This window comes from Rhineura floridana, chromosome 15 (assembly GCF_030035675.1).
Source record: "Rhineura floridana isolate rRhiFlo1 chromosome 15, rRhiFlo1.hap2, whole genome shotgun sequence".
Classification (NCBI taxonomy): domain Eukaryota; kingdom Metazoa; phylum Chordata; class Lepidosauria; order Squamata; family Rhineuridae; genus Rhineura; species Rhineura floridana.
Window position 1 is genome coordinate 10,735,738 of NC_084494.1, and position 26,238 is coordinate 10,761,975.

Consider the following 26,238-nt stretch of genomic DNA (forward strand, 5'->3'; position numbering starts at 1 on the left):
AACAATAGAAATCCCACCTGTGGAAGAATTCTGCTGCACTTTTCCATCAACTTCCAGCTAACAGGCTTGTAGCCACCAGGATGGAAGAATCGCGCAGGACACGGAATCAGAGGGGCCCTCCCTGTGCCCAGAAAATCAATATGGGCACTGTGTTCTCTCTTCATTTCCACCACTGGACAAGTTGGGTTCCTATATGAGAGCAACTGGAGCCTTATGAATTATCTCCAGCTGCTTTTTCCGCCTAGTCCACCTGTTTGTTTCATTAGATTCTAAGATTACAGATCAATAATTCAAATCTTGAACTCTATGCAATATTCATTAGCAACAGGGCTGGGGTTAATTTTATTCACAGGCCTTGTAACACGATACCTTTTCTTATAGATAAACGTCTGCATTAATGGAAACCAATTCATGTGGGATTTGAAGTGGGAGAAGGGCTTCATAGAATGCAAAGATGTTCGGCCTTCAGCTGTGCAAGAACACATCGCCAAACCAGCCTCGGATCCCATATTATTCTGAATTTACATGTCTTCCAAACGTAAGGCTTACAAACTGGGTTTTTGTAAATATGCAAGAGACGCTGTTAGATGCTATATGATTTTTGATTGTATTTTGTTACATAATAAACTATAAATTGTTTTGTTGTATTGAATTCTATGGAATTCAAATTGTAATACAATATATAATAAAAATAACATTATTAAAAATCAGTATGAATATTTAATAGATGCACATGGAACAAAAATGGGATTTGTGGGTGTAGGTATGACTGGTTGCAAACAGCAAGTAATCTGTAAGGGGTGAGAAACGGCTGAAAAGGCTTGTACTCAAAGCATTCCACAGATGTGATCTCAGTTATCTACAAAAACCTGTTTTATCTAATTCCTCCCAAACCTCATCAAGCAGCTGATCCCATGCATATTTACTCAGAAGGAAGCACCACAGATCAATAGCAGATATGCATAGGACTGCAGTCTTAAATTCCTATGCATCTTTACTCAAAAGGTGGGCTCCTGCTGGGAAGAAGGGTGGGATATAAATCAAATCACAGCCCCCCCCAAAAAAATTTAGTTACCAAGAATGTTTGAATGACTTTAGGGTATTTTGGGGGTGCTAAATCCAAAAATGACATTAGTTTTGCCAAATTGGCTCTAGTTTTTGAGATGATACCCCTCAAATGACAATTGTACCCCAATACAACCTGTAGCTGCTGACATATGCAGCAGGGTTTGGTCTGTCTTTTTACTCTTGAGCATTGTTTTGCAAGTTTATCCATTGCATATAATATCATATTGATACTTTTTTTTTTTGAAAAGGAATATGAGTTCGTCATGAAGAGGCTGCTTAAACAATCCTAATGCATTCTGCTACATTTGTGGCGAATACACTCTGCAAAAACAAAGAAAAAACATCACTGACTTTGTAAAACAAGCATATCTTGCTTATTTTGGAGTGAAGCTTGGAGATCAAGATAAGTCTTGGGCTCCCCACAAGGTTTGCAAAACCTCGTTTAAACTTTGGTGCGCCTATGGTGTGGAGAGAGCAGCAAAACCATCACGCTGATTGTTATTTTTGTGTTGTGAATGTGAAAGGCTTCAATCGCTACAAGAAACATAAGTGGGAGTATCCCGATTTGGACTCAAGGCAACTTGTGCCACACAGCGAAGACGTTCCCATACCAGTGTTTACCTCACTGCCTGACCTTCCATTGTCAGATGTTGAAGAAATGCTGGACGTGGAGTGTAGCACAGGTGGTAGCCCTGGAAGTGGATATGAAGAAAGCTTTTCAACACCTGAGCAGTTCTCCCAAAAAGAACTCAATGATCTGATACGAGACCTCAGTCTGTCAAAGCAAGCATCTGAATTTTTAGCATCCAGGCTAATGGAAAAGAACTGTCTACAGCCGGAAGCTAACGTAACAGCTTACCGGACAAGAGAGGAGGAACTTCTTCCATACTTCAGCCAAGATGAAGAACGTGTATACTGCAATAACATTCCTGGATTTCTCCGAATGGGACTACCGGAATATCAACCAGAAAATTGGCGGCTTTTTATAGACAGCTCCATCAGAAGCTTGAAATGTGTTTTATTGCACAATGGTAACTGCTATGCATCTCTTCCAATTGCTCACTCGACAAAACTTAAAATATGAAAATATCATGGTCTTGCAGAAGCTCTGCTATCATGAGCACCAGTGGTCTATATGTGTTGATCTAAAGATGGTGAACTTCTTGCTTGGGCAGCAAAGTGGATACACGAAGTACCCTTGTTTCATCTGCTTGTGGGATAGTAGGGCAAAGCGAGATCATTGGGAAAAAGTGACATGGCCTTCAAGGGAACACATGACTGTAGGTGCAGCGAGCATCATTAACAGAGAAAAAATCATTCTCCCACCACTCCATATCAAGATTGGACTGATGAAGCAATTTGTTAAGGCCTTGGACAAAAATGGTGATTGCTTCAAATACATTTGTAGATTGTTCCTTGGACTGACTATGGGAAAAAAAGCAGGAATCTTTGATGGTCCTAAAATTCGTAAACTCATCAATGATTTGAATTTCACTAAATTTATGAATGATGTTGAAGCTTCTGCCTGGTGCAGTTGTCTCAGTTGTCAAGAACTTCTTGGGTAACCACAAGGCAGACAATTATGAAGAATTGGTGCAAAACATGCTCGCTAACTTTAAACATTTGGGTACTAATATGAGCATAAAGGTACACTATCTCCATAGCCACTTAAGACAGATTTCCAGATAATCTTGGTGATTTTAGTGAGGAACAAGGGGAGAGGTTCCATCAGGATATAAAGGTGACGGAGGAAAGGTATCAAGGCAGATGGGACAGACACATGATGGCAGACTACTGCTGGAGCCTCCAACATGATTGTCCTGATGCCTCACATAAAGAAAATCATACACACAGCGTTTTTCTATGCATTAATTGTGATTATCTGAATCAGCTTACTTTGTTTTAACGTTATTGTACTGAATACAACGCCATTAGGTATTTCATGTGTTTACTTTTGTATGATTTGACAGTTTGCATGTCATTTGTGGGTAGGCTATGCCTGACCATTAAATGTTTTGAATTTGTTATGTTTTTCAATGGGGCCATCCATTATCTCAAAAATCAGAGCCAATCTAGCAAAACTGGTGCCATATTCGGAATCAGCGACACAAAGTTACCCTAAAATTGATCAAACATCATTGGCAATAAAATTAGTGTTGACCAGTGAATAGATAAAAGGAAGCCTGTGTTCTATGGCACTTACTTGAAAGCATGCATCATGGCTTGCAGCCTTAGAGACTCCCCCCCCCCTTCTTATTTACATGTTGTGAATGTCCAGGCTGCTGAGGAGGAACACTTCTATATTTGAAGGGATCACGGTGGTACATTAGGAGGCCAGAAAACATGGGGAGGGGAAAGGATGCAGGGAAGGTGTAAGGTAGAACAGCAACAGTTGTAAGAAACAGCACTGCTTGTCAAGCCATCGCTTGTTTGACTTGCCCCCCTGACTGCACAGGCATGCACAAACACCGTTAAGAGAGAAGGGCCACCAGAATGGATGCCTTCTGCAGCTAGAGTTAGAGGGCTGGGTAAAAAAGGTTACTACCACTCCATCTCCTGGGGGAGGGGAGATGTCACATCCAGTAATTTTCCACATCCTAAAATGAAGTTTTAGAAGAAACAGAAGGCCAAAAAAGGGAAATGTTGATTGCTCTGCTAGGCCCAAGGGAGAGAGGCTGCAAAGCATGTGAATGACAATGGAGCAGTCACTGCTCCTGACCTCCTTCACTGACATACCCAGGTCGCTAGCATGAAGCTCACAAAGCATTAGTGATCGGGAGACCACAATCTGGAAACCTCTGCTCTAAGTAGTGCATATAATAAAATTGTACACAGCTATAAAAACAGTAATTTTATATATTCATTTAATAATCAAAACAGATAAAATCAGTAGAAATGTAGTACAGTAGGGCCCCACTCATATGGCGGGTTACATTCCAGAGCCCCGCCTAAAAGCTGAACTCCCGTCTATAAAATGGCACCTGACGCCCAAAAAAGTGGAACAAGCACTGTATGAGTGGTGCCTTACTCTAATTGAAAACCTCTGTATTAGTGGGCAGCCAAAAAGTGGGCCCTACTGTAACTGAATTCTACAGCATGTCTGGGTTGCCTTGCTGAAATAAAAAGTTTCAGCAGGTGGCTGAAGCAATGTTGTCTATGCCTAATGTCAATAGGCAGGTAGTACCAACGCATTAGATCGTGTCACGCTAAAACATCGACAGCTTGCAAATGCCCAATAATATTATGTGGTGCTTTTAAAAGTACAAGTTTCATGGATCAAAGCAACTGAATGGGTACATATGGGAAACATGACCCCGTAGTTAACAGCTTTATACACACACACAATAGATCCCTGAACTTAGCTTGGTAACGAATCAGCAGTGATTCTGCACAAACTACAATTTCCAGATTAATTTAGTGGGACTTCCTCTACTAGTGCAATCCTAAACACGTTTACTCAGCATTTTAGGAGAAGGTTTTCAGTTAAACAATACAACTCAAGGTTGGGCAACCTGATGCTTCAGGGTTCAAAGCCCCATCAGTTTTTTTCTAGATCTGTTATTATCAATTAGTTCCAACTATATTAGGGCACTGTATGACCTTTTTTTAAAAAAGAGACATCACACTCAAAAGTCTGAAGAATTTATTGAAAATTAAAGGGACTGCAGCTGAATCCCTTTACACCTCCCCTTCTGTATGCAGGACCAGCTTCTTTCTCCTGTGGAATACAAAGTTAGAATCTTAGCACTAGGAAGCAATATGCATTCATCTGCTGCAACATGGACAAAGTTTTCAACAGATAACCTTCAGTGTTGCTTAGTATACTGTTATGAGCATGGGGGTTGGGATGGATGATTCCTGAGGGTCCCCTTTCCAGCCTCTGATTTGGAATCCTGTGCCTTGGAATGAGGAACTCTCTGCTGATCAAATGAGTCTTTTGTTAACCAAATAGATTGGCCAGGTAAGATAATGGGCCGGATCAGTTGCCTAGCAACGGTGAATGGGCCAGGGAGATCCCTTTGTCATTGAAACTCTTCAGGAGAGGATCCCCCCCCCCCTGGAGCCCAGCAGTAGCTTGTAGTTTGAGTTGTGTCTAGAGATTTGCTTTGAGACTGAAGGGAGGCAGAGACTGCCTCTCTGCACCATGGCATTTGGGGTCCCTCCTGCAACCTAGATGGAAAAGCTGGATATTGGACTGCTGATGCATTGAATCCCTCCATCCTTGAGCTCAGCTTGGAATGTGTGTAAATAAATAAACCATAATTCATAAAGACACCGCAGTCTCCGCTGATCTTCTTCCCAAAGGAAACCAAACCCTGAAGGAGCACAGGGACCCTGGAAATCTCACTGCTCCGAGATTGGGGAGGTGCGCAACAATACATTAGTGCAGTATTAGGATTCAATTTGCTCCATTTTCAAAAAGTCAGAAGTAGTTAGATGACACAAAGTAACACTGCAAGCACATTACCAGAAACATGCACATTTGAGGTACATTTTTTAATTGCCCCCCTCCAAAGTAACAGGGACTATAAGCAGAGTTCAGAAGATAGCCATTTTCGTTCATGCTTAGAATTTGGAACATCTGTCCTCTAATGCAAGTGTCAGATGAGTTTAGAAAACTGTCGTTTGCCAAAACAAGTTATTACTGAACAGTAGCAATGCCCTATATGTTCAGCTATAATCATTATACTACTTACCTGTCTGGTGTGTGTAGGGCTTTCACTCTTCACCATGCAACTGTTCTGGCATCTACTGGCTAATGCTCTACTGTAAAAAAGAAGTTTGAATTACTACATGATGAATAAAAACATGTAAATAGGCTTGTTCAGAGTTTTCACTGAAGGTACTATAAGTGCAGATGACGTTTTGCTTAAAATTGCTTTATTGTAGAATAAACTTTGTTTTAGACAAGAAACTTGTTAAAAAAGAACATTTCCAAAAAAAACAATGTTTCATTTATTAATTATAGTATTAACATTCAATGTAAGACCAAAATTCAATATTAAACAATCAAATCATGTCAGAGAACAAAATTGATCACTTGTCAAATCCATACAGTTGGGTTCCAGGATATATCAAACCAATTTATGCCTTATTTGATTTCTTATATTTGCTATGTATGAAATGCTATTTAACTAACCCATTAAAGGTCTCTGGCAGCACATTCTCTAGGTATTTGTCACAGATCACTGAAATTTCTTGTTTTTTCCTTGAACCATTCAGTATAACCCAGGAAACTCCCTAACAGGGTGTTTCTTAATCTATACACAGTGATATTTCTACAATCGTGGCCCAACATGTGCCTTAATCTGAGGGGCATGCAAATTTAGAAATTTCATTCCATTAAGTAGCAGTTGCCAGGATACAAGGGCAGAAACCACATTTTTACTCAATATTTAATGCTATACATTTTTTGGTTTAGAGGTTAGCAGGCCATTTGCAAAGAATAAGTGTTCAGCTTTAAGATTGCAATTCTCTACACGCTTATATGAGAGCAAGTCCCACTGAGCACAATGGGGCTTACTTCTGAATAAACACTATTGGAGCTACTGAACATGTATTCATTTGAAACCAGTTGATCACTTTAAGAAAATAGGCTTATTCTTATCAAGCAAAGGAAAAAACCAGAACAGGGTATGTATTTTATAGTACAGAATACTAGTACAACACCAGGTACCATAGTGCACTAAAGGGGGCAATCAGGTCAACAGACAGACTTGCTATGTCTCCTCCTGTTATCTGCAGAGAGGTTCGCCACTGAGTCAGAGGGGACGAACTCGAGAGGGCAATGGGCCCTCAAACGCTAGGAAGGCTTAAGATGAAACAGTTTGTTCTCACGGTAAATGGTGTTTCTTCATGGATGACAAGAGGTCTCCAAGTGGGTATTTAAGGCTGATTGGGGTGGTGAACCTTTTTCAAATCAAGGGTTACATTTTTGTCAGGGCAAATGGTTGGGGCTGCACACCAGCAGGGGGCAGAGCCACAGCAGAAATGGTCTCTGTCACCCCATCCATTCACTCACACCTCTGCAATGCTCAGTGGAAATCAGCTAAGAGGCAGGATTCCACAGGCCAAGGAAGGAACAGGACTGGATATGTTGACCTACCAATTGGCGGCTCCCTGCCCCTTATGGAAATGCTGCCAAATATGCATTCTAACCCTGAAATCTATTTGTAACAGCCAAGCCTGAGCTCAGCACTAAACCCTTCTGCTATCCCCAGTGCTGACCACAGGAAAATAAGCCCCTTTGAGATCCTTACCTCATACAGAGAAGCACTCTGGTTTCACCCAGCTGGTATTGCCTTCACCTAAAGGATAAGAACCTGAAGTTAGTAAGGGAATACAGACTGCAAGAGTTTCTGAAAACAAAATTTTATGTTTAAACATAAGAGTTAGCTTATGGATTGGTAAACTGAGGGGAGTTTACAAATTCTGCCAATACAGTTGTTGGGAAATAGCAAGGGGCACAGGTAGAAGCTGAATGCTTTATTTCAAAGACTGAGACACAGGATCGTGAACAAATACAACTAGTCTGAATGACTTAAATCCTCAACTGCCAACCTAAGCATAAGGATATATTTGCAGCCAGAGGTACGTTACCCCTTATGTGCAGATGCAAAGCCATTGCATTCAACTACTTGGTTACTTTCCTGAGCTGTTGCCAAACACCCCCCACCCCATGAAGCAAATAGTCCTTTGAACTAATGGAAGGCCAGTCTAAACATCTCCTGAAATCTGCACAACAGAGATTGGAATTTGTTTAATCAAACTCACTAGCTGTTTTTTCCTGCAGTTGTCCTTCTATCCCCCAATTCCCTTTTCAGATAGTCTCATTAAGGGCATACAGCGAGTGAAAAGACAACCTTTCCACCTGTAACTAACTCTTAAAACAGCCCTTAAAGTAAGAGACCCTGCCAAGCCAGCCAATGTGCCAGTTTCCTGAAGTCCACATCTTGGCTTAAAACTTTTGCAAAACAGAAGGAACACACATTTTAGGATGTAACACCACAAATTTATTTTTTCCCCCATCCCTATAGCTGCTTGCAGCCATCCCTTCCCACATCTCACATTGTACAGGTGTTCAATGCAAGTTTTATTTGATGGGGAATTATGTACACCACCATGGGCTTTCATAAGTACATGCTAATGTAACAATCCAGAGTAGGAGATGTCTCCCTTTTCTCCTCCCATATCCAACCCCGCCACCCTTGTAGCATTTGCTTAACTCCCGTGGCATAAAGACAGATCTGCAACTGACCTGTTGATTCCAACCTTGCTAGCTGTGATGGTGGAAAACAACCAATGGTCCAAACAAACCTAAAAAAGCACAATCTCTTCATACTGGGCTCATTTAGAATATGCGACCATAGGCCTTCCTGATCAGCTGGAAATCATTAGCAGGTATTATTGCTTGAGTGCAAAACTAGCCTCAGGCCTTTGTTGAGCTATCAGGGTGGGAGGGACCACAGCCAATAAAAGCTTTGCACACTCAGTATAGTAAAGCCTCCCTCCCACACATATGAAGTGCTTCTCTCCTGACAGCACCAGTAATCGGAACCGCCTAGCAGATTACGCATAATGTATTCTGGCACCACACTTCTGAGCTCAGAAGTCACCTTTTGCAAGAAATCAAAAGTATTTGTAGACCAAAGTGAACAGTTAAAAAAAGGAACACAATGCAAGCACTTTGTTGTTTATCATGCCACTCTGACAAAGTGGTATTTTCAGCCAACAAGTTACTACCTAGGATATGTACTGTATTTCTGTTTGTCACTGCACTTAATTATGTACCCCGCATCCTTATTCCAATTCAACTGCTCTAAGTGAAAGTATCTATTAAATCCAATTATGCAGAGAGCAACACTTATTGGTATAATCACACACCAAGTAAACCCTTGGCACACTGGCTAAAACGAAGTAGACTACTGTGATTGGTACACATTTGCAATCCAGTTACACAGCAAACATACTGCTGTTTTACTGCATCCAAAGTGGAGCTATTGTCACTAGGCTTTAGAAATCTAGCTTATCTTGGGCATAACTAGTTGTACAATGCATATGGTGTTCATACTGACATGATTTCAAACACACTTTTCTGTGGCAAACTGTTAAGATACACAAGACTTGTTTATCCAGTCTGCTGAGACTGGTTGCTATCCATAAGATTCATTAATGAATCCTGCTTAATTTATTAAGTCCTTTTTCTTGAAATACAATACCTAGGTTTGACAGAAGCACACTTTAGCCCTAAGTATAATATTGCTAGTTCTTGTGCCAGATCAGATGAAAACACTTTTTTAAGACACAGAATGCTGAACTACATAACACAACAAAGCCAACAGACCTGGAGGGTAATACATGTTAGGTATGTGACCCCATTATGTATTTTCACCGCCAATGAAACGCAGAAAGCTACATCTTTTTGATAAGATGTATATGAAACATGAGAAGTGGGAGTTCTCAATTTGTCAGTGTACCATTTGAACCAATTCCGCAGCCATCATCCCACAGCCACCCAAACACATTACATAACTGACCACTAAAGTTACAAAATACCACTTCCCAACCTTCAAGCTTGAACACAGCAATCATTTATTGCCCACAGCAAGTTACAAATGGATATCTTTCTAAGCCAATACAGGGCTGTAATGTGACTTTTGCCATGAGAGTGTAGTAATATGTATTAAGAGTACTTATTCCTATGAGCAATGAACAGTAGTTAAGTATATTTACAAGCTGTACTCCCTTTCCCCTCCCCACTGAGCTAAGAATCTGTTTGGCACACAGTAAAGATGGAAGCAAGTCATATGCACGAAGGAATCACGGGTCTGAGGCACACATCTCAGCATCACAGTTAGCTTGCCTAATGCTGATTGCAGGTTAGGCCTCAAATCTAAGTATCATACAGTATGAGTAGTGCTGCACTGAAATCCCATGGTCAGGAGTGTGATGCCAGAGTACTCCCACAGCAAGATTACACAGAAAGTCACCAAGTTAGATTATAGTGCTTTTTACCTACCTGTATGCAGGCGACAAAGAGAATCTCGGAGCAAGCAGGAATACTACTTCCAGGTCCTAATGTCCATTGCCACTTGTGGTACTACGTTCCTCACAGTTATGCACTGCGAAAATGCTGTCTAAGTTCTGTTACGCAGCAGGCCACTACTTTTTAAACAGTGTCAAATTGCAGTCTCAAACTCCAGAAAAAAAGCATGCTGCCACAAGTGGTTGCCCAGGAGATGCCAAAAAATTGTTTTTTTAAAAAAACAAAGATACCACAAAATACGCACAGAAACAGAAAATCAGTTTTTCATAATAACTGGCAAGGATGTGGTTATAGCATGCTAGGGGTATAAAAACATGGAAAGACCAAGGAATGTGTACTGAGGCCTATATGGGCAAGCAGAAGTGTAATAGTTACTCTTCTGCTCAAAGTGCACCTGCATATAAGCCCAAACAAGTGTTGAAAACCCACTTGGAGGAAGCTATTGACTAAATGGAACATCCAATTCAGTGACAACTCAAAATCAGTCAATTAATTAGCTAGTACTTGGGGTCCTGCTTAATAGGCTTTGAAGTCAAACTACTGTACAGATATTTAAATATGCAGTCGACAAGAAAACTTGCCAGGGATATAAGAATCAGTAGGTATAAGAATCTACCGCAGCTCATTATTTATTACCAGATTTAACATCAGCCTACGTTTAGAGAGAATGAAACAAGAGATGAACCTTAGGAAGGTAATGGGACCATCAGCCTCCTTCACTCTTCAAGATTACAGTACTAGAAAAGAGCATGGTTTAGGGTATGTGCCAGCATCCTAAGGAAAAATGGCATGTAATCTGAAAAATAAACTGAAAATTAGTGTCCACGTCCAGAGACCCCACCACTGTCAATCTCAGAATTTCATCCAGTGGGTGTCCCATGAACACCCCTTAAGAAAATGTCCTGCAGATGGCCGAGCCCTTAATACCCAATAACAATGAAGCTGAACTTTTAAGTTTCACTGAGTTGTATAAGAAGGGATTCTCTATACCAATATCCAGCTCAAGAACTGCAGGTTTAAAAATGTCCTACTGGTCCTATATCAGCTGGTTTTGATCTACCTTCTTGAACGGTTCTGGAAATGTAGCTCAATCCAACTACAACTCTAAATTAGAGGCAATCATCCAGCAGCCTTCACCATCAACAATTTACCAGCATTCTTGCACTTAAAATGTTGCTTAGCACAAACCTTTGTGCTAATAGTTTGCACAGTCAAAGTGTATTAATTAATGGAACCAAGGTTTAACCATTTCAGTTGCAAACACTTTACAGACAGTCCATTCTTGCCAAAGTAGAGCGAGGTGTGTAAAGGATTAAGAGCTACACATTGTTGAATAAAAATACATCCAGAATTAAATGCAGAGAGTGGTCCAAGCAGGTTGATCTTATTTCATCAACCATTGCTTTTTTTAAAACTGGGAAACTCTGCTCCCAGCATTTTAGATCCCATCAGGGTACGGAATCCAGGACACCTTGACCTCATGCATTTTTTTTAATAAGTTAAGGATGAAAGATTCAACTATCCTATTAAATTCAACACGTGTATACTATGTAGCCTGAGGTTCAAAACTTCCAATTTTAACTGTATTTAATGTATTCATGTTTGTCTGGCAATTTACTACCGTGCAGGACACTATTCAATATTAGCCCCAAAGAGTCGAAGTATACATTCATTTCTGTATTCCAGTCCTCAAATGATACAAGTTATAAAATACAAGTGCCCTCCCATATTCAGTGGGGTTTTTTGCCAAATAGGGCAGCTAGACCCTATAATATTGAACCATGTTAGGGGAATGTCATACTAAACAATCCTTTAGGAGTTCAGTACATACAAGCCATTGTTATGGAACCTGGAATGGAGATGCACTGATCAATTACTACCAGATGTCTGCCAACACATTCCCCTTCTCCCACCTTCTTACTCAAGGCTAGCAATTAACTTATTGTGTGTCTGCATCAGTTTGAACATAACTATCATTTCAGTTTCCCTTTGCTTCCTTACTGCAGGGCGATTAAATCCCCCCAATACAAGATCAAGTACTAACTGTACTGCAACTTCTGTTGAAGTGAGGGTAGAGACATATTTTAAAGGCAAGACTTCACCTCTAAAGTTATTCCATAATCAAACCTAATGAGATTCTCAATATTACATAAAGATAGGTCAGTTGGTCAATTAAGACATTTTATGGCACAGCAGCATCTGGGTCATGTTGCACCATACAGCAGATTAGATTTCAATTAATGTATTGCACATTGGAAGGTGCAGCATAGTTGCTCTGTACACTTGGAACCGCGAACGGCAGAGTTTACGATATAAGAATCATTACTACATTTAGTCTATTTATTTTAAGCACAGTAAAAAAAGTTTACACTTGGGAATTCAAATGGCACACGGTACACTGCCATCAAGGTAGGGACGTAATACATCAAAAAAGCTAGGTTTTGAACACTGCATTACATAATTATATTTTTCTTGCCCAGACCACTTACAAGTTCTAGGTCGTTAAGTTTCTAACATCCATAAAAACATAGCTTTCTTACTAAAATGCAAGAATTAAAAAAAAGTAGTGTCTAAACAAGACAAACAAAACAAACTGGAATGAAAATCTACGTCACATCTAAAATCGGGGTTTTTTGTTTGGGCCTTCATATTCTTCTCTCCCTCTCCCATAAGCTGCTGGAGTTCCAGGCCCCATTCCTCTAGGGCCCTGGCCACCTACAGGCCCCGCACCTCCCTGCCCAAATCGCTCAGGGCGCTATTAGAACATATTAAGAGTTCATTATGTGTAGTTGATGTCCATGTGTGTTAAGTATGTATTTTAGAAGGTTCCGCAGTCAACGTTCGTCGATACAATCACCATTGAGTCGATCCACAGGGTACCGGGAACATAGAAAGGAAAAAAGGGTAATTTAATAATTAGTTTAATTTAATACATGCCTTGAGGTATGTTCCCAACTTGATCCATTCTCAATGCCTGTTTCAGCAAAAAGTTACTCCCTGAAGTGCTAAAAATACAAGTTATTAGTATAGGCTTGAACTAAGAATCCTCTCAAAAAAGAATTCTGGTAGTCTGCCACAATTACTTGCTCATCTGTACTGCAACAAAGTTGTCAGTCAATAAGGCCCAAGCAAGCCTACCCAGAATCCAGGTTCAGCTCCCAGGAGTCATCTTGTCTACAGCAGATGCCTACTCACAAGTTAAAAGGCATCAGACCACTATTTGTGTCCTAACTCAAGTCTACAGTCTGCTTACTTAAAATGCAGAAGCCTGAGAGCAAAAGTTGTTAAGACACTATTGAAGAACAAGGAATAATATGAGCCTAATGAGATTTACCTACCCAAGACAAAATAAAATAAAGTGTTTGCACACAAAAATGTTTTTGAAGTAGTTTGATTGCTCTAACGAGCTCCTAGAGGCCCCTAACTTCATCATGTTTAGCAAGAAGTCCACTATGACTCTGCAGTTACTGAGCACTTTCAAGTTGGTTTTCCATGGATCCACAAAAGCTTAGACTGCAATAAAGCAGAGCAGTTAACTTGCCAATTTATCTGCTGTATTTTCTTTTATTGACCTATTAAGCACAAACTAGAATGAAATGAATCAAAGATTTTTATGTTCTTAGTGCTGTGCAGTCAGCTTAGAACTACTTTTATACAAAAAAGGTTTTCAAATACACTATAGTTTACTAGAGAGCCACTCAGTATGACTCCTGAAAAGGCTAATTGTATGAATCCCTTAACCAGATACACATGCAGATTTATTATGTGAAAGGCTCATATACGCTCAGTTTTCTCCCCAATAATCCCACAAACAAAACCCTAGAGTGCTCCAGCCACAAAAATTACTGATGACAGGTGACATGCATGAGCCCTTCACTCATTTGCATAGGTATCCAATCTTGGAATCACCAACAGTCTGGAATTCCTAGTGTGTAAACAGGCCACCTAGCCAGATTTCCTCTACATTTATTAGACTGCCAATTTAAAAACTCAAAGGCCAAAAATGAGCAAATCCTGTGTGGATAATCTGCTTGTAAACTTTTATGGTTATATACTTTTGCAGGTAAGGCACTACGTTGCTACATGCAAGTACTGCCTGTGTGGATAATCTGCTTGTAAACTTTTATTGTTATATACTTTTGCAGGTAAGGCACTACATTGCTACATGCAAAGTACTGCCCACTGGAACATAAGGCAGAGTCTTCCAATACCAACAGTTCCAAATGTCTGAGGCTTCAAAGTATTTCATATACTTAATGTGTACTTTTAAAATTTTGAAAACGTACATCTATGATTTACCAGACTACCTATTTCAATAGAAAATTATGACTAATTGCTATTCCTTTTAGACTACAAGGTCACTTAGTCCCTAGGGCACCATCTTAAGAATTAGTATCTAGAAAAAATAAGATTTTGTTTCTACAAAAAAATGACACATGAGCTACTAGTAACTCATCTTAGCAAGCAAAAAAGTTTTAATGCACAGATTAGTTTTACCCCCCAATCCCGGATATGAATTTTATATCATGTGTCAGAGCACACCCTTTAAGGTGAATGTATACCATCACACCAAACACTGACTACACTCTGATTACAGAAATATTTACCAGTTATGAGCACTGCTGCCGGACCGTTACATGATTCCATGCTGGACCAGAAACCATGCCACACATATAGTGTGAATACACATATTTTTCCAAAGTCTACTAGTACAGGGGTTATGAAGTCAAATTCAAAATGCATGAAGGACAAGTCTATCAATAAATATCTACTAGTCCATCATGGCTATACAGAACCTCCAGATGCAGAGGGAGTATGCCACTGAATAGCAGTTAACTGGGATGCAGCAAAATCAGAGAGCACTGTTGCCTTCATGCAGGCATTCCAGAGGCATCCGATTGGCCACTGTGGGGAAAAATGCTGGACATGAACCTTTGATCTGATCTAGCAGGGCTCTTTAAGCAGGTAATTTAAGCAATATCTAAACATCATGACCAAATTACATATTATACTTTGAGAGTCAACAAGCAACTTAATCAAGAAGTACAGAGCATTAAGAACCTGCCTACCTAGAGCAAAAACTGCTTCATCCTCTTCACATGCTATGGTAGAAGGCAACATATACAATATGGTATACTGTTTGTATTTGACTCTTCACTATTTTCTACCTGTGACTAACCAGCTGCATTACTAAGTAATAAAAAGTATGGGTTTCACAAGGTGTACTGATCTTATAATTAGGCTTGGAAGTGTGTCTCCATCTCTTTTACAAGCGTTTCATTTTTATGTGCCAGTTAACTCAAGTTCAGAAAGTGACAAAGACCACTTCTGCTCATTAAGCTAACTCAACAAGAACATGTGATTTTCCCAAAGGCATGATTTGATGAATCTCTTCCAAGCTTAACCAAAGAACTCCAAACCCAACCAGCCACAAAAGGAATAATATCCATAGCAGAAGTGTCTGAGTAAATCGCTCTCACCATACTAGCAAAGACATGGCTCAGCCTTACATTGCCCAACAACCCCCTTGCTTTGCAGTATCCACATAGTTGGAAAAAGGAGGCCTAACTCAAAGCGTAGGTCACCCGAGATCAAAACAGGTAGGAGGTAATTCACATCTACAGAATTTTTTGGGACTGAAGTCAAGCTGCCGCAGGATACATTACCATATCACTTCCCATCATAGAGCCACTCATAGATGCTTGTCCAACTCCAGGACTGGTTTCATAGCCAAGGCCAGTACCACCCCCTAAAGGTGGGAATTTCTGAGCAGCTGTACCATAGGGATCTGTAAAAGAAATCCAGGTGGTTATACACAAAGTAGATTACAATCATTCCTATGTGAAATGTGTAACTGAAATTTTATTTACCTCCCATGTTCATTGTGCTGGTACTACCCATTCTCATGTCCCTCTCCCTCTGCAAAGTCAAAGACAACAGTTTTAAGAACAAGTAACCCACTTTAAAACTCTGTATTCTTGATACACCAATTGGTATAAACTGGGATTATTTATGAGATTACTTAAAGACAGACAAAAAACTGGAAGACTATGTTAAAATTCCAGGTACAGTACTAAGAATGTATTTTGAACTCCTAGGAATCACAACCTGAGATGCAGGCACTTGGGCAACCAGACTACTGGGATTCTTCCAGCCCTGACTTACAGGGTCCATGTAACCCATTCTATTGTAACTTTCTTCTCTTTGCCTTCTCATTTGTTCTTCCATCTCACGTTGGCGGATCATCATCTCTTCTTCCCGCCTACGGCGCTCTTCTTCCTGCCTGAAAATTAGGGCTATCCGTTAGATTTCATAGCATCGAGTTATGCATCTTTGTAGACTTCAACATTGCACGTTAACTATCATGAAATTGTCATGCTTTGCTAAAAAAGCAAATAATAATCTGACCACATTTTTAAAACAAAATAAACAGCAGTCAAGACACAGAACAAAAAACACTATTCTTACCTTAGCTGCATTTCTTTGCGTTTTTGCATCTCTTGATTGTGAAGTTCTTCCATACGCCTCAGTTCTTCCTGTCTCCTCATGAGATCTGAAAAAATTGTTTTTAACATATCACCAATGCTCCATGTAGTTTTAATAGTCATACATGTTCAGTATTCTCTATTAGGATCAGGATCCTTTTGAAATAACGTTTTAAGGAACTTAAGATCAACTAAAGTTTCAGCAATGAAATCCCATATATAAAGCAACCAGCTGTCTCGTTCCAATGCTTAAAATTCCACTCCCACCAAATTCTTGGGTCAAGTGTTATCTGTACATGGGGCAAATATTGAATTGACAACAGTCTTTTAACTACTTCTGGGCAGTGCTTCTAAGATGGACAGCATTCACATCTCAATAGTGCCTCTCTAAGCAGCCCTCTAGCCGTTACACTTTAATAGAAGGAATTCTGGTATTTTAAAGATTTCTTCAGGTAGTTCTCAAAACAGTAAGATTTTCATACAGCATTAACATATATTTGAACACTGGAATAGTGTAGGTTTGATGAAGAGATGTGGAAAATCAAACAGACTGTGCCCAATACCTTGGCGCAAGAGGTTTGCCTGATGCTCATGATAGGCATCTTCCATTTCGCTTTCCAGTTTGTCCTTGGCATCTTTCATGTTTTTCTCCACCTGATCTCTCTGTTGTTTCTCCATTTCATCCAAAGACTTCCATCGCTGAGAGTACTCATATTCAAAACTTCCAGGCTGCGCAAATCGTGGAGGCGTCTCTCTCTCCCTAGAAACCAATTGAAAATCCAGTTAACGTTGATAGTATACGTATTTTGCCAAAGTGGTCAGCAGCAATGCTGACAAATTCAGTAAAGGAAATCCATGTGCAAACTAAGAACATGGAAATTAAGTAATTTATAGAATGCTATCATTATACTGTTATTGAGAATCATTAATATATAACAAACAGACAAGTGGAACCTACAACAAAATGTTAAATATGTCACTGCCTCCCAACATTGGTTTCTCACACCATGAGCACAATATTCTGTGGCTACTGAGCATGCTCCATTCTCATTACGATTTTGTGGAGGGTGTTCAGTTATTATTCTGCAAACCTTAGTATTCCCTTTAGCATGTTGACACCTCCCCTCTTGTTTTTCAGTGGTCTTAATTTGGCTCTAACCCTGTCAGCACTAAAGTTTATTATTAGACAGTAATACAGTATTTGTCAAATCTAAAATAATATTTCAAGTGACTATCCCAAAGAAGCCTGTATATGTCTTATGCTAGCAGTTTTCAGTGCCCCTTTCCCTCTAAAATTCAAATAATATAAAGGAAATATACAACTGAGTTGCCATGTTTTAAAATAATTCCAAGTAAAGCTTTGGTTACAATCTCACTAAATGTACTTCACTGAATTTCCCACAAAATATTTCACTTCTAACTATTTTTCAGATACATATAGTATGTAAACTTAACATGACATATATTTAGTAAACAAAACTACACCTAGGAAACAGAAACCAAATGCAGAGTTTTAAGATGGGGGGTTATTTGGCTCAGCAATACTACTTGGCATTGTTGTTGATCACAAGCTGAATATGAGCCAACTGTGTAATGTGGCTGCAAAAAAGGCAAAAGCTATTTTAGACTGCATTAACAGACATAGTTTCCAAATTGCATCAAGTACTAATTCCCTTCTATTCAACACTGGCTAGGCTGCATCTTGAGAGCCAGTGTGGTGTAGTAGTTAAGGTGTTGGACTACGACCTGGGAGACCAGGGTTCAAATCCCCACATAGCCATGAAGCTCACTGGGTGACCTTGGGCCAGTCACTTCCTTTCAGCCTCATGAAAACCCTATTCATAGGATCGCCATAAGTCAGAATTGACTTGAAGGCAGTACATTTACATTTATTTAAGCCACATCTTGAGTACTGCGTCCAGTTCTGGACGCCACACCTTAAGATGGATGTAGACAAATTTGAACAGGTACAGAGGTGGGCAACAAGGATGATCAACGGACTGGAAACAAAGCTGAAAAAACTGGGCATGTTTAACATTAAGAAGAGAATACTAAGGAGAAATATGATAGTACTCTTCAAGTACTTGAAAGGCTGCCACACAGAGCAGGGCCAGGATCTCTTCTCAATCATCCCAGAGTGCAGGACATGGAATAAAGGGCTCAAATTACAGGAAGTCAGATTAGGAAAAACACCCTGTTAGGGCAGTATAACAATGGAGTCAATTACCAAGAGACTTGGTGGGCTCTCCAACATTGGAGGCATTTAAGAGGCAGCTCCACAGCCATCTGCCAGGTATGCTTTAACCTTGATTCCAGCATTGAGCAGGGGTCTTATAGGCCCCTTCCAGCTCTACTGTTGTATGATTCTATGAAAACTAAGTTAAATGAATAATCCATATCTCCATCCATTTAGGGCAACAGAAAATTTTCCAGTGCTTTTTAGGTTCAGAAAACACATTATTGAAAAGAGAAGTACGTGACTGATATAGAACCGGTCAAGCTAAAATGGCTCAACCAGAGGGAATTCTGGGGGGCTTTGTTGCAAAGACCTCCAGGATACTCTGTGCTGGGGAAACCCAAGTGTTTTAGTGCCAGACAGCTGAAATTGCTAACGTCAAGAAGATGCAGCTGAGTCCTATATGTTATCTGTTATCTCTTATCTACTTCCTAAGATCAAACTCAGGAGTTTGGGTATCCAGATCATAGACCGCTTGCTGTGACTGTCTAGCCCTCCTTACCTTCAAAGAAGGTGATCATGGAAGGGGCGTCTAGGATGGCTAATTGGCCCCCTCCCTGTTGCCAGCTAAACCCCATAAAATGAAGGTGATCCTTCCATTACTTTTTCCCTATTCCATCTACCTTACTCACCTGAAGATGCTTGTAAGCCGTTGGGAACCATGCTTTCAACTTGAACTGAGTATTAAATTAGGCGAAAGTTAGCTTTTGTTGTTTTCTCTTTGTCTGTTTTGAATCTCTCTCAGTGTTATTCAAATGTATCTCCTGCCCAGCCCAGTTGTGGGTAATTGGCTTTAAAGGAAAGTAATGCTGCTCTCTTTTTTATATGTACCTTTCTTCTCTTTTAAATAAACTACCTTTTCTTATTGGTGTGCATTGCTTGGAGCTAATGACCCTAAATCCAGTCCTTGATCACACGCTACTGACTACTGTTGATTAATTTAGGTTAATGCTCCAGAGCAAGGAGTTTAACAATAGATCTGCTCTAGGATTTCAGATAGTGCTTTGAGTTTCCTCTTTTTCAGAGTGAAGGACTATTTAAAGAGAATGGTGGCAGTCTACCTTTTAGGGTTGCCATTAGGTATAAACTACCCCTGGGAAAGTAAGTGTTGCCCGGGAAGCAGTGGCCCAGGCAATCAGGACTGTGCTCGGAAGCAAAGACACCCCCTAGGGCAGCCTTTCCCAACTGGTGTGCCTCCAGATGTTGTTGGACCACAACTCCCATCACCCTCAGCCATTGGCAATGCTGGCTGAGGCTGATGGGAGTTGTGGTCCAACAACATCTGGAGGCACACTGGTTGGGAAAGGCTGCCCTAGAGGTTGCTGAGGTCAAAGGACCCCAGGGGACAATCTCTGACAGAACCAACATCGCAAGAGACACATTCCTTTCAGTTATCTATGGAATACCTTAACAGACAATGACAGTTGCTTAAGGTAAAAAAAAATAGCACCTTAAGTATTCTTGACTCCAACCAAATTTAAATAATGCTAATCATATATGTTTAAATTTGCTTACTTTTGATACATTGGATTTTTCTGAGCTAGCTTCTCTGGAAGACCATCTTCATCATCCAATTGTTCAAGTGGCTCCACAATAACTGGTCTTGGGGTACTAAAAATCAGAGCAAAATATATTCTACTCATTTTAAATACCAGGTTATAAACTTTGAGTGATATGTAATGGATCAAATGGTTCCATAAAGAGACAAGTTCTATCAATGGTTGAATCTACTCACGTTGTCAAAAGAAAGACACCTTCGGAACAACGTTCAAATGCTTTTCGTGCTGCTGGCTTAGATGCAAATTCAACAATGCCTTTTCCTGTTGATCTGCCACGATCATCTACAATCACAATCGCTCTTTCAATTGGGCCAAACTGAGAGAATGCTTCCTCCAGCAGTTCATTGGACACATACGGAGAAAGATTACGCACAGAAAGAGCAGCGGCATGGGTGGCGAAGCGCACACGAAGCTGCCTTCCTCTCATGGGAGTATCATCAAGTTCTGCCTTTGCAATTTCGGCCAGAGCACGGGATTCCTGCGGACAGATTAACAACAGCAAAAGTGTTAAAGCTTCTTTTAAGTATCAACTTCCAAATTGTACGGATGAATAATCTCTTCGATATAATATACCTGAGAATTTTATATTAAATGATGCTCACCAGTTTAATAAAGCCAAAGCCCTTTCCCTTGTTGATGAAGACTTCACCAGGTTCACCATATTTAGAAAATAACCTCTTAAATTCCTCTTCTGTGATATCGGCAGGCAAATTCCCAACAAAGAGACGACAACGCTGTGTGTAGGTTTTCTCTCCAGGCCGTCTCAAAAGTGATAGATTGGCTTTAAAGCCCTAAAAATACAATTAAAGAAAGATTTTTATTACCTATGATTTCAGGAACAGCATGAAGAATAATGGTGACTCTGCAAAGAAAATTATGTAAAATACAATACCAACCTACCCGCTACCATCAAGGGTGGCTAAACTGCAGCCCCCTCCAGATGTTCCTTGATTATAACTCCTATTATTTTACTTTTATTTAAGGCTTTAGAAACTGCTTCCCGACAAATGTTTCCTAACAATATAAAAAACATTTTTAGTAAAATTTGTTTCCAGTTTGTTTTCGGCCCAGTTCAAGGTGTTCATGTTAGTGTTTAAAGCCCTAAATAACTTGCGGTCCAAATATCTAAAAGATCACCTCCTTCCCAGGATGTTGAGATCAGCAGAAGGCTCACCCTTGGTAATTCTGCTGCCCTCAATAGATTGGGTGACAAGTTGTCCCACGAGAAGGCATTTTCTGTTACAACCCATAAATTGTGGAATTCTCTCCCCACAAAGATATGCCTAGCACCTTCACTGTACAGTTTTTGCTGAATGCTTAAGGCGCTATTCTTTACCACTTCTTTGACATTTGAGGTGTCTATTTTAGGACCCACCCTATTTTTCATGAAGTTGTGATTTTAAGTTGTTTTTGGTTGTTTTTAATGCTGTATTTTAAACTGTTGAAACATGTCTGGGACCTCAGAGTGAAGGGCAGGTAATAGATAAAAATAATGATATATGTGTAACAATTCATGCCTGATTATTGGCTATAGCTGGGGCTGATGCGAGTTGGAAATGTAACAACTTCTGGAGGGCTGCAGGTTCCCCACCTCTGCTTCAAAGACAACCATGCTAATTTTAACCATGTTACTTTTAACCCCATCCCCTCCTTATGCATTTACAAAACACAAGTCCTGCACCTTCCTACAAAATTTCACACAGCACACCAATCAGCAATAATCCCCCAGAATCTATCACCCTCCTCACATACCCACTGCATGCAGTTTTTGAAAAATTAAGTTTTGATATTCAACAGCTTTACAATAATTTGGCTTGTCATTTTCAATTCTGTTGATCTTCAGCAGGAATCACCTCTATCATATACTTTCCTCAAAACCACTACTCCAGCATGTCCTCCTTTAAGGAATGGAAAAATATACTCAGTGCTGGTTGCACTGGGCCGTTTTTGTATTACAACAGCAATTTCTCCAGCCATGCCCATCATCCAAAATTCCTCCCAAATCATGTTCCTAGATTATTTCAAGTAACTTTTCTCAAACTCCAAAGTATGCCAAAAAAGTATTTTATCAACTCAAGGAATTCCTATCACTCATTTCCTTCTTGAAGAACACCCTTATGTAAACCTTTAGATTTGCATACTTATTAAAAATACTGCTGATCATAAATTCATTCAATTGCATCATCCACTCCAGTAACATTTTATTTGGGAGACCTGTAAAAAGGATTACCTTATAGGCCACCACTGCTAACACATTTCACAGTCATAGTATATTCTATGGATGTGTGCTTGCACTGCAAGCTACCTTTTGTCCGAGTACTGCCACTGCAGTTTTGTCAATCCCACCCTATCCCAAAGCCTGTGAATATAGTGCCCAATACACTGCTTTGACAGAGACCAGCACTTAAGTTCCAGTCCACCATAATTACCCCCATCATCCAAGAGTATCATACATCCAAAGAATCTTCTAACTCCATTCTTCAGTGTCCAACAATACATGACTATGATACATATCTACACTTGAAAGCCAAACAAAAGTATGTGATAACTTGTGAGCCAGTGCACAAACATCTGCAATCTTCATAAAAAACCTGCTGCTCATCTGCATACAGGAAAACCTATATGATCTGCAAGATAGCATGCAGCGGTTAAGAGTGTAATACAGTTCAATCTCCATCTAGACATGAAACTCACTGGGGATGGTTGTGAATATAAAATGGGGATGGGAAGAACCATATACACTATCTTGACCACAGGAATAACTGAACTGAGTTGACCTCACACACCTTCCACCATATAAAAATCCATTCCTAGTTACCCCAAGCTTTCCTCATTTCAGCAGTCTAATTTTTTGGAGTGGGGGCGGAAGAGTAATCCCTCCAGCAGTCAACATTCAGGAAAAATAGGGATTAAAGTCCAACAACATCTAGATCAGCCTTCCCCAGCCTTTGTGTCCCCAGATGTTGATCATTCCTGACCATACCGGCTGGGGCTGATGGTCCAACAACATCTGGGGAACTAAAGGTTGGGAAACGCTGGTCTAGAGGACACCAGTCTACTAAAGGCTGAGTACACCAGCCGTACCTGTCAGGTCGGTTGCTAGGATAGAATGGAGTGCGAGCCGAGATACCAGCCCTGAACTCTCTAGAGACAAAAAGAATAGGTTTGAATTCAACTAAGTCCTACTCAGAGTAGACCCACTGAATTTAATGACCCTACACCAGTCATGTCTATTAACTCCAATGCACCTACTCTGAGCAGGGCAAGTACTAAATTCCACCTGTGTTGGGGGAATTTTGGGCCATGTTAAGAACACTTCATACTTTTAAAAAAGCTTCAGATGTTTGTTACAAAAGGAGTCAAGCCTGAATGGAGGCCAGACTGATAGGAACTCTATATTCCCCAAGTTGCCAATAAGGAATAGAGACGAGACCAGAGTACCGCAAATGTTTGCCTTTATTAAGCCTTTGCAAAGGGAGGGCCACCCTTAAGTGACTCTCCAGGATTGCTAACATCCATCATATTTATAGGCTATAGGTACGTCACATACATATCATTAGAAATGCATAGCTAATCAGAAATACATCATTATTTGATTTCTCAGCATCTGTCTATTCTGGTCCACTTCTCTGTTCTCCCTCCAAACTTCCTTTATCCTTGACCTTTGGTCTGGTAAGCTGGGAACAACATTTTTAATTGCGAATGAAGCTGATAAGCGGAAAAACTCCCGTACTTTCTCATAAGGGAGGTAAACATATGTTTCATTTAATGTTATTTGATTTTATTCCACTATAACATTTTTAATTTTAACTCATTACAACATGTTCAAGATGGGCTTTGGGTTTTCCTCCCCCCTCTTATGCAATCCTACTACTGTCACTACCACGAGCCGTGACTCATGACCACTCCCACAGGCCCACGCGGGAACCCCTCTCTTCTCACCCCCTCCCAGCACTACACCCTCCCACACATGCGCATTTCAACCCACCAAGATGGCGCCTAGGAAGGGCGGACGGGGAGGGGCGTGGGACAGAGGCAGCGAGCGACGCGAGAAGCAGGAGGCCCGCCGCCATCTTGTCCCAAATGCCTGCCGTGACAGGGCTGGGCAAGGGCCCAGCGGCTTGCCTACCTCTGCATCGGACATTTTCTCCCCACCGGCGCCTTGTTGCTGCTGCTGCTGCAGTTGTTGTTGTTGCTGCTGCTGCTGCTGCTGCGACGGGTACTGATGCTGGCCTTGTCCTCCTCGCCTCTCCCCGCCGCCGCGGTGCTGCCCGGGCCCGCCGCCCTTGGGGCCTCCTCCTCCTCCTTGCTGGGAACCTCCTGGTCCCCCCTTAAGGCCACCAACCGGTCCTCCGCCTTGCCCGGGCGACTGGCCAGGCCCCTTCTTAGAGCCCCCCTGGACAGAGCTTTGGTTGGGCGGCGCCGATTGCTGCTGAGGCGGCGGCTGGTCCCCACCCCGACTACCACTCTGGAGTCCCGAGGCGGCGGCGGGAGCAGAGACCGAGCTCGGGGTGGGGGTGGGGGCGGAGGAGGAAGAGGCCGGAGGCGGTGGGCCGACCTGGTTCTGGGTGGGCCCTACGGAGGGCGACGAGCCGCCTGGGCTGGAGGAGACGGAGACCGCGGAGGAAGGCGGGGTGGAGGCTGAGATAGGCGGCTTAGCAGGCTCTGGCTTAGAAGGCCCTCCGAGACCACCGCCCATGTGGTGATGGCTGCCGCGGGACTGGCCTATCCCGCCCGCCATGCCCGGCGGCGGTGAACGGAAGTCGTGGTTCCCTGGGAGGCCGCCTCGGCCTCCGCCGCCCCCGCGCCGATGAAAGCCGCCTCCACGGCTACGGAAACGGTCTCTCGACATGGCAAAAATGGTGGCGGTTGGAGTGGTACCGGACAGCGACACGGCTTTTTCCTCCTCCTCGGAGTCCCCCCAGGAACAAAATGGCGGTAGCCGCTGAGGTGATTTTTTTTAAAAAACGGCCTGGCTCCTGTCTTTGTCCCACCTTTATATAGCCTCACAGTACAGGCGCAAACCCCGCCTCTCTTTTTTCCCCCTCAACCAATCCAATAGAAAGCCGTCCTGTCTGAATTGATGCAGGCCTCAACCAATTCGTTTCAAGTTGCCAGCCTTCCTGGAAAGAGGGCGGGGAAAATGACCCTTACGCCCTTTAATGCACTTATTAAACCAATAGTGAGAGGCCATACACGAAAGAGTGACAGAGAAATTACACAATAGGTATTTGAGTACTGCATAGAAGGCGGGAAAGAGCTATTAACTTGTCTCTGCACTGATTGGGTCGTTTGGTCAGCAGAAGGCGTGGCTTCTCTTTACTTTTAACTAATGAAGGGGCCCCGTTTGTGCGCATAAAGAGGGAGCTTTACCGCACGGTGGACGGTAACTGCCTCGTGGTTTGCTGTGAATGTAACCCCATTGTTACGAATATCTTTTAATGCACGTTCTGCCGATGCCTTTATGTTCCTATAATTGCTGTGATACGGTGGCCATTATAGCAACCCTAAAGCTACTATTAGTAATAAAGTAGCCCCTGCAACAAATTGTTGCAGTGTATTCTTCTAACAGGAGTGTTCATCTTCAGCCAATCATACTCTCATTGCTTGAGATAATACATCGTATGGATGTATGTGTGCAATTTAGCATGATGCCTCATGCATCTGATGAAGTGGACTTTAGTCTATGAAACCTTATGCTACAATAATAAATTTGCCACTCTTTAATGAGCCAAGACTCATTATCATTGTCATTTTCTGCTGCAACAGACAGGCAGAACAATCTAACCTGGTGGAGGCGGAGCTGGCAGAAGAGGCCACCGCATCCATTTTATTTATTTGTAG

The 26,238-nt window shown here is 41.4% G+C and overlaps 1 protein-coding gene across 3 annotated transcripts; it reads right to left on the reverse strand.

The window, feature by feature from the left end:
- Positions 1-4,694: 4,694 nt before the first annotated feature.
- On the reverse strand, positions 4,695-25,489 carry SFPQ (splicing factor proline and glutamine rich). 3 transcript variants are annotated; one of them, XM_061597895.1, is made up of 12 exons: positions 24,524-25,489; positions 20,997-21,185; positions 20,571-20,872; positions 20,351-20,446; positions 17,163-17,359; positions 16,583-16,667; positions 16,223-16,397; positions 15,985-16,033; positions 15,781-15,902; positions 7,329-7,376; positions 5,766-5,835; positions 4,695-4,786 (listed from the first exon to the last, which is right to left on the reverse strand). In XM_061597895.1, exons 1-10 carry the CDS (start codon positions 25,244-25,246, stop codon positions 7,353-7,355), a joined length of 1,962 nt encoding a protein of 653 aa, XP_061453879.1. In that variant the 5' UTR covers positions 25,247-25,489; the 3' UTR covers positions 4,695-4,786; positions 5,766-5,835; positions 7,329-7,352. The 3 variants fall into 3 exon arrangements, with proteins under 3 accessions (XP_061453879.1, XP_061453877.1, XP_061453878.1); XM_061597893.1 differs by lacking the exons at positions 4,695-4,786; positions 5,766-5,835; positions 7,329-7,376 and adding an exon at positions 12,441-12,869 and having other exon boundaries at positions 24,524-25,488; XM_061597894.1 differs by lacking the exons at positions 4,695-4,786; positions 5,766-5,835; positions 7,329-7,376 and adding an exon at positions 12,441-12,869 and having other exon boundaries at positions 16,280-16,397; positions 24,524-25,485.
- Positions 25,490-26,238: the final 749 nt, after the last annotated feature.